General features: G+C 28.2%; 5 protein-coding genes across 7 annotated transcripts; 3 read left to right on the top strand and 2 right to left on the bottom strand.

Annotated features, from left to right (window-relative positions):
* Nucleotides 1-68: 68 nt before the first annotated feature.
* Nucleotides 69-5,885, top strand: LOC107065266 (uncharacterized). Of its 2 annotated transcripts, none has more exons than XM_015318792.2 (8): nt 69-177; nt 955-1,024; nt 1,146-1,484; nt 1,605-2,344; nt 2,429-2,572; nt 2,646-3,038; nt 3,144-4,684; nt 4,772-5,885. In XM_015318792.2, exons 2-8 carry the CDS (start codon nt 993-995, stop codon nt 4,985-4,987), a joined length of 3,405 nt encoding a protein of 1,134 aa, XP_015174278.1. In that variant the 5' UTR covers nt 69-177; nt 955-992; the 3' UTR covers nt 4,988-5,885. The 2 variants fall into 2 exon arrangements, with proteins under 2 accessions (XP_015174278.1, XP_015174279.1); XM_015318793.2 differs by having other exon boundaries at nt 93-226.
* Nucleotides 5,877-7,828, bottom strand: LOC107065268 (uncharacterized). Its single transcript, XM_015318794.2, has 5 exons — nt 7,644-7,828; nt 7,238-7,441; nt 6,676-7,008; nt 6,366-6,605; nt 5,877-6,243 (listed from the first exon to the last, which is right to left on the bottom strand). Exons 1-5 carry the CDS (start codon nt 7,671-7,673, stop codon nt 6,070-6,072), a joined length of 981 nt encoding a protein of 326 aa, XP_015174280.1. The 5' UTR covers nt 7,674-7,828; the 3' UTR covers nt 5,877-6,069.
* A 175-nt stretch (nt 7,829-8,003) lies between these two features.
* On the top strand, nt 8,004-9,974 carry TFAM (mitochondrial transcription factor A). The gene is made up of 4 exons (XM_015318796.2): nt 8,004-8,186; nt 8,611-8,971; nt 9,099-9,197; nt 9,332-9,974. The coding sequence occupies exons 1-4, from the start codon at nt 8,128-8,130 to the stop codon at nt 9,536-9,538; spliced, it is 726 nt and encodes a 241-aa protein (XP_015174282.1). The 5' UTR covers nt 8,004-8,127; the 3' UTR covers nt 9,539-9,974.
* A 914-nt stretch (nt 9,975-10,888) lies between these two features.
* On the bottom strand, nt 10,889-12,856 carry LOC107065272 (uncharacterized). 2 transcript variants are annotated; one of them, XM_015318799.2, is made up of 5 exons: nt 12,618-12,856; nt 12,324-12,437; nt 12,048-12,167; nt 11,581-11,915; nt 10,889-11,233 (listed from the first exon to the last, which is right to left on the bottom strand). In XM_015318799.2, the coding sequence occupies exons 2-5, from the start codon at nt 12,430-12,432 to the stop codon at nt 10,964-10,966; spliced, it is 834 nt and encodes a 277-aa protein (XP_015174285.2). In that variant the 5' UTR covers nt 12,433-12,437; nt 12,618-12,856; the 3' UTR covers nt 10,889-10,963. The 2 variants fall into 2 exon arrangements, with proteins under 2 accessions (XP_015174285.2, XP_015174286.2); XM_015318800.2 differs by lacking the exon at nt 12,618-12,856 and having other exon boundaries at nt 12,324-12,611.
* A 543-nt stretch (nt 12,857-13,399) lies between these two features.
* Nucleotides 13,400-17,702, top strand: Not3 (CCR4-associated factor Not3). Its single transcript, XM_015318801.2, has 9 exons — nt 13,400-13,802; nt 14,389-14,621; nt 14,717-14,872; nt 14,943-15,122; nt 15,259-15,546; nt 15,620-15,875; nt 16,330-16,934; nt 17,008-17,217; nt 17,437-17,702. The coding sequence occupies exons 1-9, from the start codon at nt 13,778-13,780 to the stop codon at nt 17,533-17,535; spliced, it is 2,052 nt and encodes a 683-aa protein (XP_015174287.1). The 5' UTR covers nt 13,400-13,777; the 3' UTR covers nt 17,536-17,702.
* The last annotated feature ends 1,646 nt before the right edge of the window (nt 17,703-19,348 follow it).

The following is a 19,348-nucleotide window of genomic DNA, read 5'->3' as shown; positions in this document are numbered from 1 at the left end:
ACAAAATAATTACTAGAAATATATATATAACAATTCTAATATTTTCTTTTTCCAGGAAAAGTAACTTGAAAATCTGTCACAAGGGCGGCGCAGTTTTTCAATACACGGAACACTCCGAACATTCATCCGTCATTTCGTGTATTTGACGATGATTCTTTTTAACGTAAATATGTGAAAGTGAGTTTGATATTAATCTAAGGATTTCTTTTCGAAGCTTCTAATATTTGTATGTTAATATGGCAAAATCGAGTGCTTATTTTTTTAATATCTAATTGTTTCGTTGTGTAGATATGTTATCGCCACATTGAAATTAACCTATAATTTATAATCATAATGGATATATTATAAATGTTAAAGTTTTACATGCTTTTTTAATTTAATGTTTGTCGATTTTTGCAGCACAATATTTTATGCCTTACTAAATTTATTATTTGTAAACATAGCATCCATGATATCGTTAAAACTAGTTAAACAAGCACTTATTCGATATGACGATCTTTATTAAATTTTAACTATTAAACATTTTTTTTTAATTTCTTTGCATACTTTTTTTTACTGTTTATTTTTTCAAAATAACATTTTTGACAATTCATAAAAAGTACAAAAACAATGTAGTAATACGCGTCCAAAGTTATGATTAACATCTAATTACTATTAAATATTCATTTTAATGTTATGTTTTTTGATATAAATAGTGTAATCATCAATAACGGTAAAATATTGGTTAAGTATATTTGTTTAAATCAAATTAAAAAAACATGCTCTTGGCATAATTGCAAATAAGAATATTTTCTAACTGAAATACATTTTGATTTCAGAACAACTATATATCTTCACAATAATATATTAAGCAACCAAATTTATTTTTATTACTCTTACCATATTAATAACAGATGATATACATACATATATATAAATACATATATATGTATGTTTTATTGGAATGTTAAACAGGTGAAACATATCAGTTTTAAGAGTAGGGTGCACAGAATATGGGCCTAAAAGCAGCTGTCCAAGCTCTGAAGTAAGAGTGAAACATATGTGTATTTTTAAGAAATAATTCATATATATATATAAATATATTTAATGTTTACAAAATTGTATACTCATCTCTGCTAAAAACATAATACTTTTTAATTATACAGGAAAGCTGAACCATTGAAGGATAAGGTGCAACGTTGTAAAGATCTATTGAATGATAATGATGCCTGGGTGTGTCAACAGCAACTACAAAAAATATATCAACAAGTACTCATTTTGGATCTCGAGTACGCTTTGGACAAGAAAGTTGAACAGGAGCTTTGGAATCTTGGTTTTAAGAATTATATAGTAACATTGCAATCGCAAGCAAAAGATCGGAAAAATCCAAAACGTGGAGAATCTCAAGCCTTATTGAGTTGGTGTTTAGAAGCAGCTAGTGGATTTTATTTGACACTATTGCAAGAAATTTGTACAGCCTTTGACTTAGATCTACCATTCAGACGGTAATTATTATAACACTAACATTAAAGTGACTTATAATATTATAAGATAATATTATTTGTAGTTATTGCTCTATTATTATTACAATAAAATATTTATTGCATAAATCAAATTTATTTCAGGAAAGGCTATGTTTACGGTTGTACTTCACCATGGAAAGCTGTTGAAAAATTATCAACACCTCACAAATCATCTTGTTTTTATGCGTGCCAATATTGCCTTGTACACTTAGGAGACATTGCTCGTTACAGAAATGAAAGCCAACAAGCTGAATTATTTTACAGACATGCTGTATCATTATCACCAACAAGTGGACAGCCATATAACCAATTAGCTCTTCTTGAAACATCACGTGGAGATAAATTAGGAACTGTATTTCATTATGCACGTTCTGTTACTGTGAAACATCCATTTCCTGTAGCAACAGCTAATCTTGCGAAAACTTTATCGTCTGCATTAAATGATCATTCTTATAATATTGAAGGAAAAACTAAATTAAGTGCGCAAGAATATGTGACGGTGTTTTTAAAACTTCACGGCATTATACATAATCTTGGAGATTTAAAAATTGCATCCTCATATGTTAAATTATTAACAGAGACATTAACAGCATTGGTAGCTACTGAAAGTTTTAGCTCATGGATGCTTGTACAAATGTTGGTGATAAATTTATATGCTCTTCAGCATACGACAGGAATTGCTTCAGATGCAGCCGAATTCTTCAAAACTGACCAATTGTCTACCGATGAAAAACTTGCTAAAAATTGTATTTTAGATTTTATTTCTGGCAGTTTAGCTGCATTGTTGTTACCTGTCTATACTATCAAAAATCACATTGTTGAATATTTTGCTTTACCTTCCAGTAAGTAATTTTTATTCTCCACGTTATATATTTGAAATATATAGGTATATTTTATTTATATTCTATATATATATTTTTTTAAAGTAAAACTGTGCCTTGATTGGATTCGCATAAATCCTACAGTTTTGGAAGAGACAGCATTTACTTCTAGACTACAAATTTGGCCCAGTCTTTGTGTTCTATTAAATGCTTTGCAACAATCCATTGTGGATTTTAAATATGATCAATGTAAGTTACATTATCATTAGATAGTAAATGGAAAGTATTCAATTAATAACTCATATTTTGTTTTCCTTAATAGATATTAAAGTACCACTGCCAGAAGATCGGGACTTGCAAGGCTTCCTACCGTTAGAAAAAAGTTTTGAAAATTTAAAATTCACAAATACTGATATTGTAGATGACATCGCAACATTAAATAAGCTTCGTGCTGTCCGTTTAATTCAATTGGGGCACTTTTTAACGCAATACCAAATTAATGGATCTCCCTTAATAGCCATTGTAATGGGTGACCAAGCTGAAGCAAATAGATTTATACCGCTGAGTGAAGGTACTGGTCCAAGTAATGAGTTAATGAAAGAACTTGAGGAACTCAGCTTAAGTAAGGAAAAACCAGTTATACCGGCTAGTCCTGTATTATCTGAATCAGCTAGTAGTAAAGGATCTGCAGAAATTGATATAACAGAAAATGCTCGTGAGTTATTTTATAGTTATAAGAGATTTTAAATATTGTATATTAGTTTATTATATATTGTATGTATAATATTTTTATAATATTCTTTTTACTTAACTGAATTAGAGGAACGAAGAGTAGGCATTCTAAAGCCACAAGGCTCTTTAGAGCGAAATAGAGATTCAATAAGTAATACAACTGATACTAATATTGTTGAGCTAAATTCTTTGCCTTCAACTCGAAAACCAAGGCAAAATATTGCAATGCAAGCTATAATGCGACGTGCAGAAACAGAACAAAAGCAAGTTACATTTAAAAATGTTTCACCAGTATGTATCGAAGAAGAAAGTGATAAAGTAAAAACAACTACGACTGCTTCTCCAATTAAACCTACAGGAAATAAGAACATTCCAATAACTACAGAACCAACAAAAGTGAATACAAATACATTAAGCACTGTTCAAAATAGACTTCCACTAATGCCATGTGCTACGGTTGCAATCCAAAGTCAACCTATAACCAATTCAAATCAATTAAAATCTACAAAAATACAACCGGCACCACAGGTTAATCAAGTTCCTTCTCAAGAACAATCTTCAGATACATTACTGCAAGCATCCGGCCTATCTCAATTTGGCCAGCAGTCACAAACCTTGGGATCACTTTGTTATCAAAGTCAATCTTTTAATGTACAGAATCCACAATTTACAAAAAACTTTATGTCTGGACACATAGCAAATATGCCAAATTATGCACTACAGGGACAACTTAACAAAACACCTCCGGCAATGGCTCAAAATTTGGGTGTACAGCATATCATGAATCAGAACAGACCACTTCTTCAAAGAATGGTACAAAATGTACCTCAAAATTCATTATTGCAGCAAAATGTAGGAATATCGTCTACTGCACAGCAAAGTATTATGCCAAACATATCTCAAAATATGTATGTACAACAAACTGCAAATACTGGTCTACAACAAAATATAAACATAAATCGACAACAGCAAAATCACAATTTAGGTATTCAACAACCAAATATTATTCCAAATAATGTAAGATCAAATGGAATATCTACACAAAATCAGATTAACATGCCTGCGACAAGCATTGCAAACAATATTTCTACAATACCAACATTGAATACATATCAAAAAAATCTACAAGTTGCTAATATTACAAGCATACCAAACACTTCATTAAGCCCAAATAATATAACAAATTATCAACTTAATTTTAATCAGGGTATTTATACTCAGAATAATTTTAGCCATGCATCGCAAAAACAATTATCGCCAACAATGTATAACAAAAATACTGACATTGTAGACTTTCCTTTTTCAAATCAAATTGCTACACCTAAAAATCAGCAGCAGTCTACAAGTAATTATCCAGTTTACCAAAATTTTGAATCTACAGACTTTGGTTTGTGGAAAGATACTCAACCTCCTCAACCACCAGTAGCTTGGTGGGGAGCTGCAAGAGGAACACAAATGCATAAGGATTCATGCACTGCAGATACTTTCCAAAATTGGAATAATGTACCTAATAATTCTGGGAACATGAATAATAGATCTTTAATGTCAAGTAACAATTACCAACACAATTCTATACCTGATAGACATTTTGGAACTGGAAGTAATTTTGAAGACTCTAGAGCATATGAGGTATGTAGCATCATTTTTGTAATCATTTATATAAAAGCAAGCATAATATGAATTATAAATTTGTATATAAATACTTTTGTTATATAGGTGGATCAGAAGCCCGTGCAATCAACCACAACTGGAAATACTTATTCTCTATTTAGTGGCAATACATGGGGTTCTGGTTCTCAAATATCTAATCCTTCAAGTCAAGATCAAATGAAGACTAGACTTAATCAACAGTCTTTATGGTCTGGACCCGGACCTTCTCCTTTGGAACGACTTCTTGAACAACAAAAGTCATTGCGTGAAGGAGGTACTTGAAGGAAAATTCTATAATTATTAAAGAAGCAAATGAGAAACTGATTTTGTACCTAACATAACAGTTAGGTAATCAGACAAATATAGTAATGTTACTATGGTAAGATCACTACACTGAACAAACATGTGTTAAAGTCTTTAAAAAATGTAGAAGAATACAGAGGAGAAAAGGAAAGTGTAGATAAATTAAATCACACGTCCAGAGCGTTATGAAACACGCTCAAAAAAGTAATTTTCATTATTGTCTATTAGTTGCATACAGTGCATTAACAGTGAGTATGAAAACTCCAGTACAACACATGGGGCTGTTCGAAGATGCTTATGTTAAATTTAATGGGATGTAAACAAAAAATGAAAACACATTTCTATTGATAAAAATTTAACTTAAACAAAATTCAATCATTTTTTAAATATGTCAATTGGTTTTAGAAAGAGTATCAATGTTATATTAATATACAGATTATGTAGTTACGCTAATATTATATAATAATTAAAGCTATTCACATTAGATCATTTTAGTTTGTCACATTTGAAATATTGTACTTTATTTTCAGAAATACAAATTCTGTGAACAAAGTATTGTGTAACGAACTATAATTTACTTGGTATAAAATTATTGTAATTTTAAACATTTGGTATAGCTCTTAACTTAAATCTATTTAAATGAAATTTCCTATAATTTTTCTTTTAAAGACAGAAAAATTCAACTGCTATTATAATGCTTTACAAATAAGATGTACAGACTTTAATAAAGACATTGACAAAGTAAGTAGATTTTATAAAATAATAATAATAAATAAATAATTTAGTAATTGTTGCAGTAATTGAAATAAATGTTAGAAAACATAGTCAAAAACGTCCATTAAAGAAATATTAAAATCATACCAAAAAAAAAGAAGAACCTGTTAAATAACACAATAAAAAATGAATAACTTTATTTATAGCAAAAATACTGATTATGCTAAATTACTTTCAAATACATAATCTTTAAAGTGCAATCAAAGGAACATCTGTTTTTATTTTTAAACCTTAATACTATTATAACATAATGATAAAGTAATTTATCTGAAATGTATAATAACTGGTTATTCATGATTCACGGAATCATGATTTTCTTTCATTAAATTCAAATTCTTAATAATAAAATTGCAATCAAATAATGATCCATTATTTACATCAGCGATTTCTTCCATTTTCTTTTTTTTTATGTAAATGCAGTCTTTCAAACTTTCCGAATCGACATATTTGCACGACTTCACCTATTTTAAGATAATTTATTAAATATTATATATGACTTTTTTTATATTATAATATTTTACACCATTGAAAACAATTTATTTCATTTAAATATATATTATCACTATAATATAAGAAAATTTACCAAGCCTGAGAACGTTTCAGTTTTTTGTCCATTTCCAATTATCATTTCAAACATATAACGTTTACATATTGAAGCTCTATTTGCCATTAAGACTTCGCTTTTTAAATCGCTTGATGGAAGAATTTTAATTTTTATAAAAAATAAACCTATATTGATTATATTAATTGCAAAATCATAATTTTTCGGTGAAACATATTCTAGTTCTAATTTTTTTTTATAAACTCCCCAAGTCTTTTCGACCTACAACAGTATTTAGATTAAAAAAAGAATTATTTTATTTTGCATAAAAGTGATTATTAAGTATTCATACTTCATAAAATGTATCATTATGATACGATTTTAGATGTTCCATAATTTGTTTAAAAGGTAAAGGTGATATCAAACATGAAGTAAAACAACATTGAAAATTTCCTTTTGGAATAAAATAATAAGTTCTGCTTGCCCTTAAATTGTATGGAGTTAATACATGTTGAGTTTCTCTCTCATATATATTGCATTGTGTTTGTTTGTTGTTGCATAATAATACATTTTCTGTTTGAACTAAGACCGATGTTTTAGATATATTTTCTGTTTGTGTAAAAATGCATAATTTTTTCTCTAATATTTCTTTTTCTTCTTTAATCGTAGGTATCTTTAGAGACGCCTATAAAAAAATAATGATTTGAAATATTATTTGTTAAGAAACGAATTATTTCTATATACTTAACACGTTGAGTGCTATGGGGGTCACCGGTGACCGGCGTTACTATATTGTTTTATATTAAATTGACAATCGTTGGCCACTACGGCAAAACATATGAAATTTATGTAGAATTCAACGTGTTAATATAGATGATTAATATCTCAAATTATAAAAAAAATGTTATGCAAACCATTATTTCTATATATTTATTACAAATATTTTCGGCTAAAAAATTTCTTATTGAACCAAATCTACCGTTGCATATAGGACATAGCGTTAATTTATAACGACATGATATGCATATGTGATGACCCAACTCACATTGTAAAATATTATTTGGCGGTATTTCACAGCATACCGGGCATTCAATCAAATTTTCTAATAGATCACACCACTGCAAAAAAAAAAAAAAAACAATAATCGAGAATAATACAAATACAATAAATAATACAAAGACAAATACAATAATCGAGAATAAAACGTGTAATAATATATTTTTAAATATTATTTAAAATATAGTTGATGAAGAAAAAAACATACAAAAAAATATTTAAAATATTAATATTGATAAATTAAAAAAAAAAAATTATACTTACTTTTTCTCTCTTTCCTTGTAATAAAGCCATTTTTATTGGTAAACTAATTTATTTTCCAACTACTTCAAATGTTTTAAAATAACACTAACAATATCGTATGATTTTATATTGTAATAGCTTCAACAATTTCTTGATAAAGAAGCGATTTGTTTATTGGGTCATCCCCGATAATTGTTTTAGTTACTATTAATTGTAAACTGTTGCAATTTAAAATAAGTTTCAAATAATTGTACGACCAATTGAATTCAAATGTCCGTTATGTTAACCAATAACATTACAGAACAGTCTGATGGACTATTATACTATGACCACGCTTCCATTTTTTTGGTACTCTGTTGAAAATTACAATAGTTATATATAATAATTATTACATTTAAATAAGTGTTACTAATAAGGGCAAAATATTACGGATTTAAATTATTTTGATAAAAATTACTAGAAAAATTGAAAACGCACATTGTATGTTCACTACGTATAAAATATCATGGCGGGTTTTGGAAGGCTAGTTTCACCTGGTTCTTGTACTAATCTTTTAAATTCCAGGTATATTCATTTTTAATATATTATATATTTGTTAAAATAACGGTAATGCAATATTATGAATAAAGAAAGTATTAGAATTATTCTTACATAAAGATAATACTTTCAAATTCTAACCTTAGCATACCTTAGCATACAATATGATATTGTGAGCTTGGTTTATAAATTCTACCAAAATACATATATTTGTTTATCTATTAATATTTAATATATCAATATTTTATCATTTTATTTAGAACTTTTTTGATTAACAATGTTTTTATTACTTTACTTCAAATTATTTCTTACCCAAAAGATTATTAATGTATACATATACATATACATATATATGTATACATATGTGTATATATATGTATATATATATATATATATATATAATAAAGATATATTTTTGATACTTTATTTCATAACTACTTATTTGTTTCAGATGTTTATCGATGAATTCTTATCAATTTATATCATCTAAAACAAAAAAGTTTGTAGAAGACAGTCTTTTTCCGAACAAACCAAAAAGACCATTAACACCATTTTTTAGATATATGAAAGAGATAAGACCTAGGGTTGTTAGTGAGTATCCAGGACATAAATCTAATGAGATTGTCAAACTTATATCTCAAAGATGGGCCTCGGAAGATCCAGGATATAAATTTAAATTAAATAAAGAATATGATATAGAATACAAAGAATATATGAACAAAATAGTAGAATATGAAAAGACAATAACTCCTGAGCAAAGGGAACATTATATAATGACAAAAAAGAATTTAAACAAAAAGAAAGACAAACAAGTAAGTAATACATTAATAAAATAGATTTTCTATTAAAAATCATTGTGATTAATTATTAAATATAAAATCAATACAAAAATTTATCGTTATATCATTGAAAATATATTTAAACAAATTTCATTTTTAGGCTACTCAATTACCTGGAAAACCAAAGAAACCACCATCTGCTTTTATATTATATATGCTTCATGTTAAAAGCACACAACAATCTACCGTTAATAATAGGGTACGTTTTGTTGATATTTGAATAATCATTTGTCAATCTTACAATATGAAGTTTATTCTTTAAAAATAATAAGAGAGAGAAAATTTATTATTTGATTTGAGATTCATTTTACTAATATAAAAATTTTCATTTAGGAATTTCTCAAAATGCTAAGTATCCAATGGAAAACTTTGAATGAACAAGATAAAAAACAATTTGTAGATCAAGCAGCATCATTAATGGAGCAATATAATAAAGATAAAATAGAATGGGAGCAAAAAATGATGAAGGAGACTTATCAAAATATGTCTTCGTTTTCACAAACTTTCGAAAATCCAAGTCAAAGAGAGGAAATTAAGTAGGGAATCGTGTGCCCCACCCTACCTAATGAAAAAGCTATTAGCATCATATTAATTCCTTCAAAAGTATTTAATAATAATAACATCGTGGGTCGGGGCACAGAAGTTCCTGATTCTTTGATAAATATACTGATTTATACTACTGGACAAAATTCAATAATTTATGAACATCTTTCAACTTGTTCTCGACTTCGTGATTTGTCTCCTACTGCAACTTATATGATTACATTGAAATTTATTACAAACGATTTGACGAAGCATGCCAATAAAAAAAATTTATTAACAATAGATAAGTGTGAAAATGCTGATCTGGTAGATTACCTACCAATCAATAATAAAATACATTTAAAACCTGAAGAACGAAATGAAAAATTCAAATTTGATATGAAGAAAGTGAACAATTTTATCAAAAATTGGGATACAATGAAGAAGTATGTATTCTTTACTTCATTTTATCTTCTTACATTGATTTTATGCTGTTGGTACCTTATTTATTAATAATAAATTTTTGTTTATTACCGATGATAGTATTTTTTAAGTTTTTTGTGTCTATGGATATATTATATATATATATATATATATATATAATTATCTTTAATTATAAATAAATTTATAAAGTCTACTTTTTTTTATTTGTTTTATTTTATTTTTTTTTTTATTCACGAAAAAAAAAAATAAAACCTGATAAACAAACGTAACATTTAATTATAAATTTTCTATTCAGTTACTTTTCATGCTGCATGTTGTATATAGAAAACTTTAAATATACTACAATTTTATTAATAATATATCAAGTTTTTTTAGACATATATAAAAATGGACATATACAGAGACTGCAAATGATAATATTTGTCCATGTGCAAATATATCAAATGGAGATGCAAGTGCAGAAAAACATTGGGTACATTTGTAATACATATAAAATTGAGTATATGATGTTTATAATATATACATAATATACACTCATCTTATTTTGAAATATGTGTCAGGATAAGAAATGTATTGTTAATGTATTCAATATTATTATAACTATTATTTTGGAATTTAGCAAATATTTAATTTTTTATAAGATAATATTTCATTGTCCTAATTTTTTCAATGCTTGATATTATTCAATTAGATATATGATAAAAAAATATTGGAAATATTTCTAACAATCATTTATATAAATTAATCACAACATTATGTAAAATATAGTTGATAGAAAATAAAAATGTTTTGTCATACATATTGTTACTTTGCATCTACGTATTTATTTAATAAGAGAATAATAATTTTTACTCAAAATCATATATAATATGTATACGTGTATGTGTGTATGTGTGTATGTGTTTATATATTATTTTATAAAACATTTTACTTCCTCTTCACTTATACATAATTACTTACTAATAATTTTCAACAAAACATTGTCTTTCTATTATGTACTTACATAATTGATACAAATAAATTATCTAAATAATTTAAAAAATAAGTAATTCCACAATAGATCAAAATAAAGCTGAATAAATATAATGCTAAATCTGTAATGATTAAGGTAAGAATCCTTAATGCTTTTGCAATTCGATAAGTTAACACAGGCTTGATATTACACAAGATCAAAGTAGCAATTAATGAACTTCCATGTTGTGGTTCTTGAATGTTAGTAAGAATGTATAAACGTCCAAGCATCATAATAATATACGGTATAAGAATGTACTGAAATATAATCATTGATTATTGAATATATTGTATACCTAAAAAGTATAAAATAAAGAAATTAATTAAGAAAGATAAAGAATTGAATAGCATTAACCCTTTCGATATAAATATGTCGTTCGCGAGTATGCTGTGAGAATACTCGCATTGCGAATAATATATATCATCATGAAGTGATTAAAGAATAAAATATTACAATGCAATGCATTTTAAGATATTTACATTTAAAAAATTGTAAATTGAAGCAAAATATTAAAAGATTACTATAGTCATTGATAATGCACAACAAACATTAAACATTAAACACAATATAATATGTTAATATATGTATATTTTAATACCAATACCTTCCCAAATAGATGATCCATTTTAAAGAATAATAGAATGTTAGTTATAACTGCTAGCACGATATAACTTATGCGATTAGATAATAAATTATATGACAATATACTTTTATTGGATACGTTGATTTGCATTTGGTAATTAGTTTCTGCATTTTTCTCTTGCATACATTCTGTACTTTCATTACAAAAATCAAGATGATTTAAATTTGACTTATTATTTGTACAATCAAGTTTGTCATTTGCTTCATCATTACAGTTATAAAAATTGTTTAATATATCATTTAAGCCACAATATGTTTCCGTCTTGTTATTATCTTTAATTTTTACAGCAATATCACCTATATGAAGATATTGAAAATTGGATTACCATACAAATGTTGTTAAAAAAGAAATAATAAATAAAATTGTTATACTTTTATATATATATATATATATATATATATATAATTAAAATTTATACTACGCTTTACCTCGAAAGTATAAAGTATCATTCTTATCCCCAAAAGGTTTTTTGTTTACAGATATACCATTTATTTCTAAGTCTAATGTATTTGAACATACATTTGATGGATTAAGTTCACTTGACAGATCTGAAAAGATATTAATTAATCTTATATACAATAAAATAAATCATATGAAAATATTTCTTTAATCATGAAATTGAGATAATCTTAACGATTATTTAAATAACCTTATAATTATTTTTATACTTATAATTAACAATATATATTGTTTAAGTTTTTTACCTTCGATTTCATTTGGTTCATTTTTACCAGTAATTTTTTGTAAACGACGTTCTGAATTTTCTAAAATTCGTCTTTTTCTTGCTTCCCTTTTAGCGATCGTTACATCCATGATTACTGTAGTAAGATTTGTATATTGAAATCGACAACGTTATTTGTATAATTTACTTTCTTAATCATTACTTTTATATGATTACAAAACAAAAAAAAACTGAATGAAACGTTAATAAATATTATTACATTGAACTTTCCTGAATATTCCCAAACGTATATAAATTACAAACACAGATTATATACCTTTAACTATACAAATCTATGGAGACTGTTCAACTTGAAAATTGTCAACATCAGAGATTATTAAATGTCTACTTGACAACTGTCCATATCTGAGAATAAATTTTTACGATCTTGAATATAAATCTCTCTATTATATTCTTGTTCACTATCGCAAACTCAAAAACATACTAAACGTGTAATTTTATCTAGATGATTTCAAATGAATTTTCGATCGTTGCGCATCTAGGAATTGTTTAGTTTTGCAAAAATATTTGTAACTCGCAAAATTCAGTTATACCACTTTGAGAAACCCAATCTATATAAACATGCATTTTAATTTCAAATAATTGGCGGCAAATTTATAAAGAAGACAACTAACAAGACGTATATAAATATTAATTTATCATTAATTAATATAAATAATCTAATCTGTCGTTGCTATGTTAACGATCCAAATAAATAAAATAAATAATGATATTAAATTTTATCGAGTTAAATCTTTATAGTATTATACAATGTATTATGCAATCATTTCCGTTAAATTCTTTGAAAAATATTACTAGAAAATAAACTAAAATCATTTAGCGCACAGATTATTTGATCCATTTTGTTCTATTATCTTGCTCTAGATAATATATAACATAGTAAAATAAGATAAAATAAGAAATATTGTAGAAGTTAAATTTATTAGAACAAGAAGTAAGACACTTTTTGAACTATCTCATTTTGGAAACTATGCATTAGTATGGACATGACATATGGCAGGCATGTTTGAACTGTTTTGAGAACACACTAAGAATAAGTATATGCGTTAGGTAGAATGTGTGTGAATGCGCCAATGCATAAATATACTGTCCCGTTTGTTAAGAAGTTCATATATATTCTTTGTTGATGCTACCATTTTTTGTGTATTTCATGTGCTGTCGATTTTTGGACAGACGTAACAATTTCATTATTTGAAAAAGGTTTCAAATCGGGAGAAATTGAATGTGCTTTGAGCGCAGCTCGCTCAGGAACAGTAGGACGTTGTCATTTGAAAACGGAAGCCATCTTGTGGCCGAGCCTCCCATATTATACTGGGAATAATACTTCAGCGACTATTTGTTCCAAAAAATTGCTCCGTTTTTTTCCCATTACGTCTAGACTATGCATGAATCATTGTATCACATGTTTACATAGCCATGGCTGCGACGAGAAAGTTGCAAGGTGAGGAGAAAATGTTTCCAGCATGTTTACATTTAGAAATTTTGTTATGGCTCTGTACTACCACAGATTCGCTTTTATCCGTTTCTTCTATCAAACTTATAAGCTGCTTAATAAAAACTACGTTTAATATATACAAGCGATATCGCTTTTATTCACTTTATTTATTTGCATGTTGATTTTAACATCTGACAGTTGTTAGAAGATATTTAAAAGTACAATGGAACACTGAATTTCATTCATTATTTTTTATACTTATTTTACACAAATCTATTCGCTTTTCTCTCATTTATCACTATTAATATAAGAAAATTCTATTATTAATTTATATTAATGTATAACCTTTAAAGCGGCACGCTCAAATCCACTTTCAATTTGTTGCTTGTGTGATGATTTATAGTTGGTTTAGTTGTTTTGTGTTAACTCACTGATAGATACACTTATCTCATGTAAGTAGCATTATTTGCAGTTGATAAAATTATTTATATATTAGATGTACATTTTATTTTCAATAATATTTAGATTTTTATTCTTTTATAAAAATTTTATTCATTATCATAACTTTTTCTTTTTTATTTTTATTTTATAGGTGAAATAGATCGGTGCCTTAAAAAAGTGACAGAGGGTGTGGAGACCTTTGAAGACATTTGGCAGAAAGTTCATAATGCCAATAATAGCAATCAGAAGGAAAAATATGAAGCAGATCTTAAGAAGGAAATCAAAAAACTTCAAAGGTTACGCGATCAGATTAAAAGTTGGATCGCATCTGGAGAAATCAAAGATAAAAGCACACTTCTTGACTACAGGAAGTTAATCGAGACTGTGAGTATATTTTACTTATGAGAAAAATATATGTTTATATATTATTAATTTATAACATAAGTTTGCAAGAGTATTATATTATTATTCTCTTGCAGCAAATGGAAAGGTTTAAAGTTGTTGAAAGAGAAACAAAAACCAAGGCCTATTCCAAGGAAGGATTAGGAGCAGCACAGAAACTTGATCCAGCTCAAAAAGAAAGGGAAGAAGTTAGCAATTGGCTTGCCAATTCGATAGATGCTTTAAACCTCCAGGTAAATGAAAAATTGCTTCTAAAATATTTACAAATATTTTCTTATTCTTATTTTAATATCTTGATTATAGCTGGATACATTTGAATCTGAGATAGAATCATTACTGGCTGGAAAGAAAAAACGGTTAGATAAAGATAAACAAGATAGAATGGATGAATTAAAAGCAAAGCTAGATAAGCATCGTTACCATATCCGTAAATTGGAGACATTATTGCGCATGTTGGATAATATGTCTGTTGAAGTTGATACAGTGAGTTTTCTTTTGATGAAAAAGTCTATTTTAGTTAATATTTAATCGTTTTATGGTGTGTATACATATGTGTATGACAATTATTAAAAATATTGTACGTTAAAATTACATTTTTAACATACGTCATTTTAATTAGATCAAGAGGATAAAAGATGACGTTGAATATTATATTGAATCATCTCAAGAGCCTGACTTTGAGGAAAATGAATACATTTATGATGATATTATTGGTCTTGATGAAGTAGAGTTGTCTGGGGTTGGTATTCCCTCTGCAGCAACAACAGATAGCAATAATAGCAATGAGACTGGAGGTACACCAACCTCGACTAACTCTGGTACTTCACCTATACCTTCACCGCCATTGAGTTCTACTATGCACAACCATTCAAGTGATAGTTCCACGGATATAGACAAAAAAACAAAGGTACACATTTATCTTGATTTTGCAACTGTAATAAGGGTTTATTGATACAATGGTCGTTCTTTTATAATTCCAGCCTGTAAAACCAACAGCAGTCAGGCCGCTACTCAATTCTCAAGCGAGCATTCCAACCACGGGAAGCACTGCCACAATAAAATCGAATTTGTTATCCAGCAGCACTCCAAGCAAGACCATTCCCATGACATCTAGCCATAGCTCGCCTAGTTCTACTAGTAATCACATTGCAACAACTAATGCTGGAAATTTTGCCACAGTAGCTGCTTCGCATAGTAATTCACAAGCCATCCATTCTACCTCTAGTAAAACGTCATGTAAGTAGTATCTCATTCTTATTATATTTTTACAATATTTACTAACCGTTTAAGTTCCAAGCAGTGTGATCACACTGTTTAAATTTCATGCCGAAAAACCCTAGTACATTTGAACGCTATAATAGATGGTGCATTCTGTTCGGCATTTTTCGACAATGTTTTTTCAATCACCTTTTGAATTCAAACGGTTGACACGTTTTAAGCCGATCCCGCATAAATTAAAGATTTCGGTTTAGACGGTTCATTCATTTCTGTTGAAAAAAAATCTTCTTTTGTATTTCATTCTTCATGTACAAACAATCTGACAATCAGCATTAAAGCTTCTAGCGACCAAAATTCAATTGACTTAGAATCTGTTAATGTCAAAATTTCCTGTAATGTAAACATTTATTAATATTGCTTTTAAATTTCTATTGTATATTTTGATTATTACATAATTTGTTATTATTTACAGCTCATAGCAGTGAAAACGGATTATTGTCATCGTCATCTACATCCAGTGTTACCTCGAATGTACAACAATCGATCTCACAGCAACATAATAATACAGCACCTGTTCAGACAACTCATATATTACATAGTCAACAAAGTCAAAATCACAATAGTGAAGCAGAAATGACAACACCAATCCCACCGTCTTCTTCGCCACAATCTTCAGTTAGCACCAGGTCTTCACCTCTACCTGCGAATTCATGCTCGCCAGCGCCATCCACTGCCAATGGTCTCATCCCTAAACTTCCTGATGGCATGTCCTCTTTAAAATCTATTGCCCAACAAGTCATTGTCCGAGCAGGTCTGGAGATACCACCATCTGAGCCAAATAGAAACATCTTTGACAGTGCGAAGCCAAACAATAGTAACAACGCCACTAAGGAAGCAAACATTCCACCTTTACTTGGCGTAGCACCACTGGGTCCGGTACCTTTGCTAAAGGAACACCAGTTACAGTTCCAGATGATGGAAGCTGCTTACTACCATATGCCTCATCCCTCAGATTCCGAACGTTTACGGTCGTACTTGCCAAGAAATTTATGTCCTACACCACCATACTATCAACAGGTGTGTAAAAGAGTAACTAAATGCCATATCATAGAATTTCATTATTTGATGTATGCAATATGTTCTTGTACAGGTACAGCTTCCTCATTCGGATACCGTAGAATTCTTCCAACGTCTTTCTACGGAAACATTGTTTTTTATTTTTTATTACATGGAGGGTTCCAAGGGTCAATATTTGGCGGCGAAAGCATTGAAAAAACAAAGTTGGAGGTTTCATACAAAATACATGATGTGGTTTCAAAGACACGAAGAGCCTAAAGTTATTAATGAGGAATATGAACAGGTTACTGTCCCGTTGATTATATCAGTATATAGTATCTTACAAATTGTGTCAATAAACAAAATTGAACAGCAATATATTAGAATGAAATATTTTCATCATATTTTCATACACGATAATAAAGCGTATAATAATATTTCGAAAGATCTTACTTTATTTATTATAATTTATATTTTTTACATGTTTGAAGAAGTATATTGAAAGGAATTGTTTATATTACAGGGAACCTACATCTATTTTGATTATGAAAAGTGGGGACAAAGAAAGAAAGAAGGCTTTACTTTTGAGTACAAGTACTTAGAGGACAGAGACCTGAATTAACAGATCTATTATTTGTGGAGTCTCTGAAATGCACTATTTCTGTACCGATATCCAAAACTGAAAAGACAGATTTTATTTTTTACGATTCTATATTTTCACAAAATATAATTTTATTTATTAGTAAAGAGTATCTCAGAAAAGTTAAACAAAAAAAAAAAAAAAACAAAGATACGAACTTGTGCATAGCAGACAATGAAGGCACTTCATTATATTTCAACGTTGCGATGGTAAATCTCCCATATTCCTTTCCGAGAATGTAAACAAAAGTGAAATAATGGAGTACGTTTATTGGGGACAGTAAATTGTAATTACGAATGATAATGATATGAATGACACCAGAGACACACTTTCAACAATTTAGTGTGTAGGTGTGTGATACAAGAGGAAGAAGTTATACTCGCTGGCGACTGACTCTGTAATACCAGTACAAACATGCGTGCGGCCCATCTGCCGTTTAGCGGTAAGATGGAGGGCGCTCATGCTATGGTATGTCTTAATGTTAGATTATAAGTAGCCTTTTTGTATAAAGTATATTGAGGTATAAAACCCTTGAATTGAATTACTGTACAGAATGTGTAGAAATAGTGAATAATAATATTATGGAATATATTTTATTTCTCATTTAAATGAAACCTAAGTTGTTTCAATTTCTGTCACTTGCACATCTTCTTGACCTGTATTTGGAACATTCCATCCATTAGATTCTGCTCGACTAGTTTACTTATATTCGTTTGAACGATTTAAAAGAGATCCGAGCTCATCGTAAGGTCTAAAACTGATTAAATATTAAAATAATAGCATACTAGAGTAGACTACTTTACGCGCCAACACGCCTTGTAATTTCAGATTAAATACATTTTCTTTTGAGTATTTTGCGATTCGACTATGTGTTCGTCGAATGGCGACCCGTGATAATCGCTAATGCATATGTATTTATATATTTTAAAAAGAGACAGAGTCACATTGTACGAATTTATTTATTATAACTGTCGGTACTTTGCCACCGAGAGAATATAGGATTGAAAGAAATATTTAATATATAAGAAAATTGAACACACACAAGCATACATTTTCATTTTATTATATTTTTTTTTTTTTGATATGTATTTTCTCATATCGAGCAGAGTTAATAGTATCGGCATTTGAAATAAATAACTTCAGACAAAGTCTTTGCTTCAGAGACTGAAGTAATCGCTTGCACGCGCGCTGTTCGTTATTATAAACGCCCTCGACAACGAGATTAAACTTATATCATTTAGTGATAATAAGATTGAGATTCTCGTACGTTCGATTAGTATAGAGATTTAATCTAAATATTGATTAAAGTATAAATATACTTTAAGCAGAAATTCCTGTTACAAAAATGCAGCGATGGATATTTGCATGATGAACCCACCCAATGCATTTTTTCAATTTACTTCAAATAGACAACCAGGTGCATAAATATATATATATACACAAATGTATATTTATATATATGTAGCTTTGAAAAAGATGATATTGCAGTGAAAGGTTGTGTGCACATGTATAGTTAAATATGAATTTATTATTCTTAGCATGTTCAGCAAAGTTTCGTGATGTGTCATACACTTTCTTATACTGATAACTTTGTTTAATATATATATATATACTTGTATATGTATATATATTGACAGTATTACGCTTGTTAATAATGCATTAATAATCAGGATAGATTATTAAGAATTACAATTTATATAGCACCATTTTTTTTGTTAATCAATTAATTGTATTTTGAAAGATGTATATATATATATATATATATCTATACTTGACAATTTTCACTTTAAGCAGC

The sequence above is a fragment of the Polistes dominula genome, unplaced genomic scaffold, assembly GCF_049000335.1.
Source record: "Polistes dominula isolate Pdom_NZ unplaced genomic scaffold, Pdom_raw_medaka contig_23, whole genome shotgun sequence".
NCBI classification, from domain to species: Eukaryota; Metazoa; Arthropoda; class Insecta; order Hymenoptera; family Vespidae; genus Polistes; species Polistes dominula.
The sequence above is the reverse complement of the archived record's forward strand: the minus strand, read 5'-3'. Positions and strand labels throughout refer to the sequence as shown.

Coding starts and splice junctions, on each gene's coding strand:
- LOC107065266 (XM_015318792.2), top strand. CDS start 993: ATGGGCCTAAAAGCAGCTGTCCAAGCTCTGAA. Junction 1,485..1,604: donor TTAGATCTACCATTCAGACG/GTAATTATTATA, acceptor AATTTATTTCAG/GAAAGGCTATGTTTACGGTT. Junction 4,685..4,771: donor AAGACTCTAGAGCATATGAG/GTATGTAGCATC, acceptor TTTGTTATATAG/GTGGATCAGAAGCCCGTGCA.
- LOC107065268 (XM_015318794.2), bottom strand. CDS start 7,673: ATGGCTTTATTACAAGGAAAGAGAGAAAAA. Junction 7,442..7,643: donor TACAAGGAAAGAGAGAAAAA/GTAAGTATAATT, acceptor TTTTTTTTGCAG/TGGTGTGATCTATTAGAAAA. Junction 6,606..6,675: donor ATAATGATACATTTTATGAA/GTATGAATACTT, acceptor ATACTGTTGTAG/GTCGAAAAGACTTGGGGAGT.
- TFAM (XM_015318796.2), top strand. CDS start 8,128: ATGGCGGGTTTTGGAAGGCTAGTTTCACCTGGTTCTTGTACTAATCTT. Junction 8,187..8,610: donor ACTAATCTTTTAAATTCCAG/GTATATTCATTT, acceptor TATTTGTTTCAG/ATGTTTATCGATGAATTCTT. Junction 9,198..9,331: donor AATCTACCGTTAATAATAGG/GTACGTTTTGTT, acceptor ATTTTCATTTAG/GAATTTCTCAAAATGCTAAG.
- LOC107065272 (XM_015318799.2), bottom strand. CDS start 12,432: ATGGATGTAACGATCGCTAAAAGGGAAGCAAGAAAAAGACGAATTTTA. Junction 12,168..12,323: donor TGAACCAAATGAAATCGAAG/GTAAAAAACTTA, acceptor ATATCTTTTCAG/ATCTGTCAAGTGAACTTAAT. Junction 11,916..12,047: donor TGATACTTTATACTTTCGAG/GTAAAGCGTAGT, acceptor ATCTTCATATAG/GTGATATTGCTGTAAAAATT.
- Not3 (XM_015318801.2), top strand. CDS start 13,778: ATGGCTGCGACGAGAAAGTTGCAAG. Junction 15,123..15,258: donor TGTCTGTTGAAGTTGATACA/GTGAGTTTTCTT, acceptor CATTTTAATTAG/ATCAAGAGGATAAAAGATGA. Junction 15,876..16,329: donor TACCTCTAGTAAAACGTCAT/GTAAGTAGTATC, acceptor TATTATTTACAG/CTCATAGCAGTGAAAACGGA.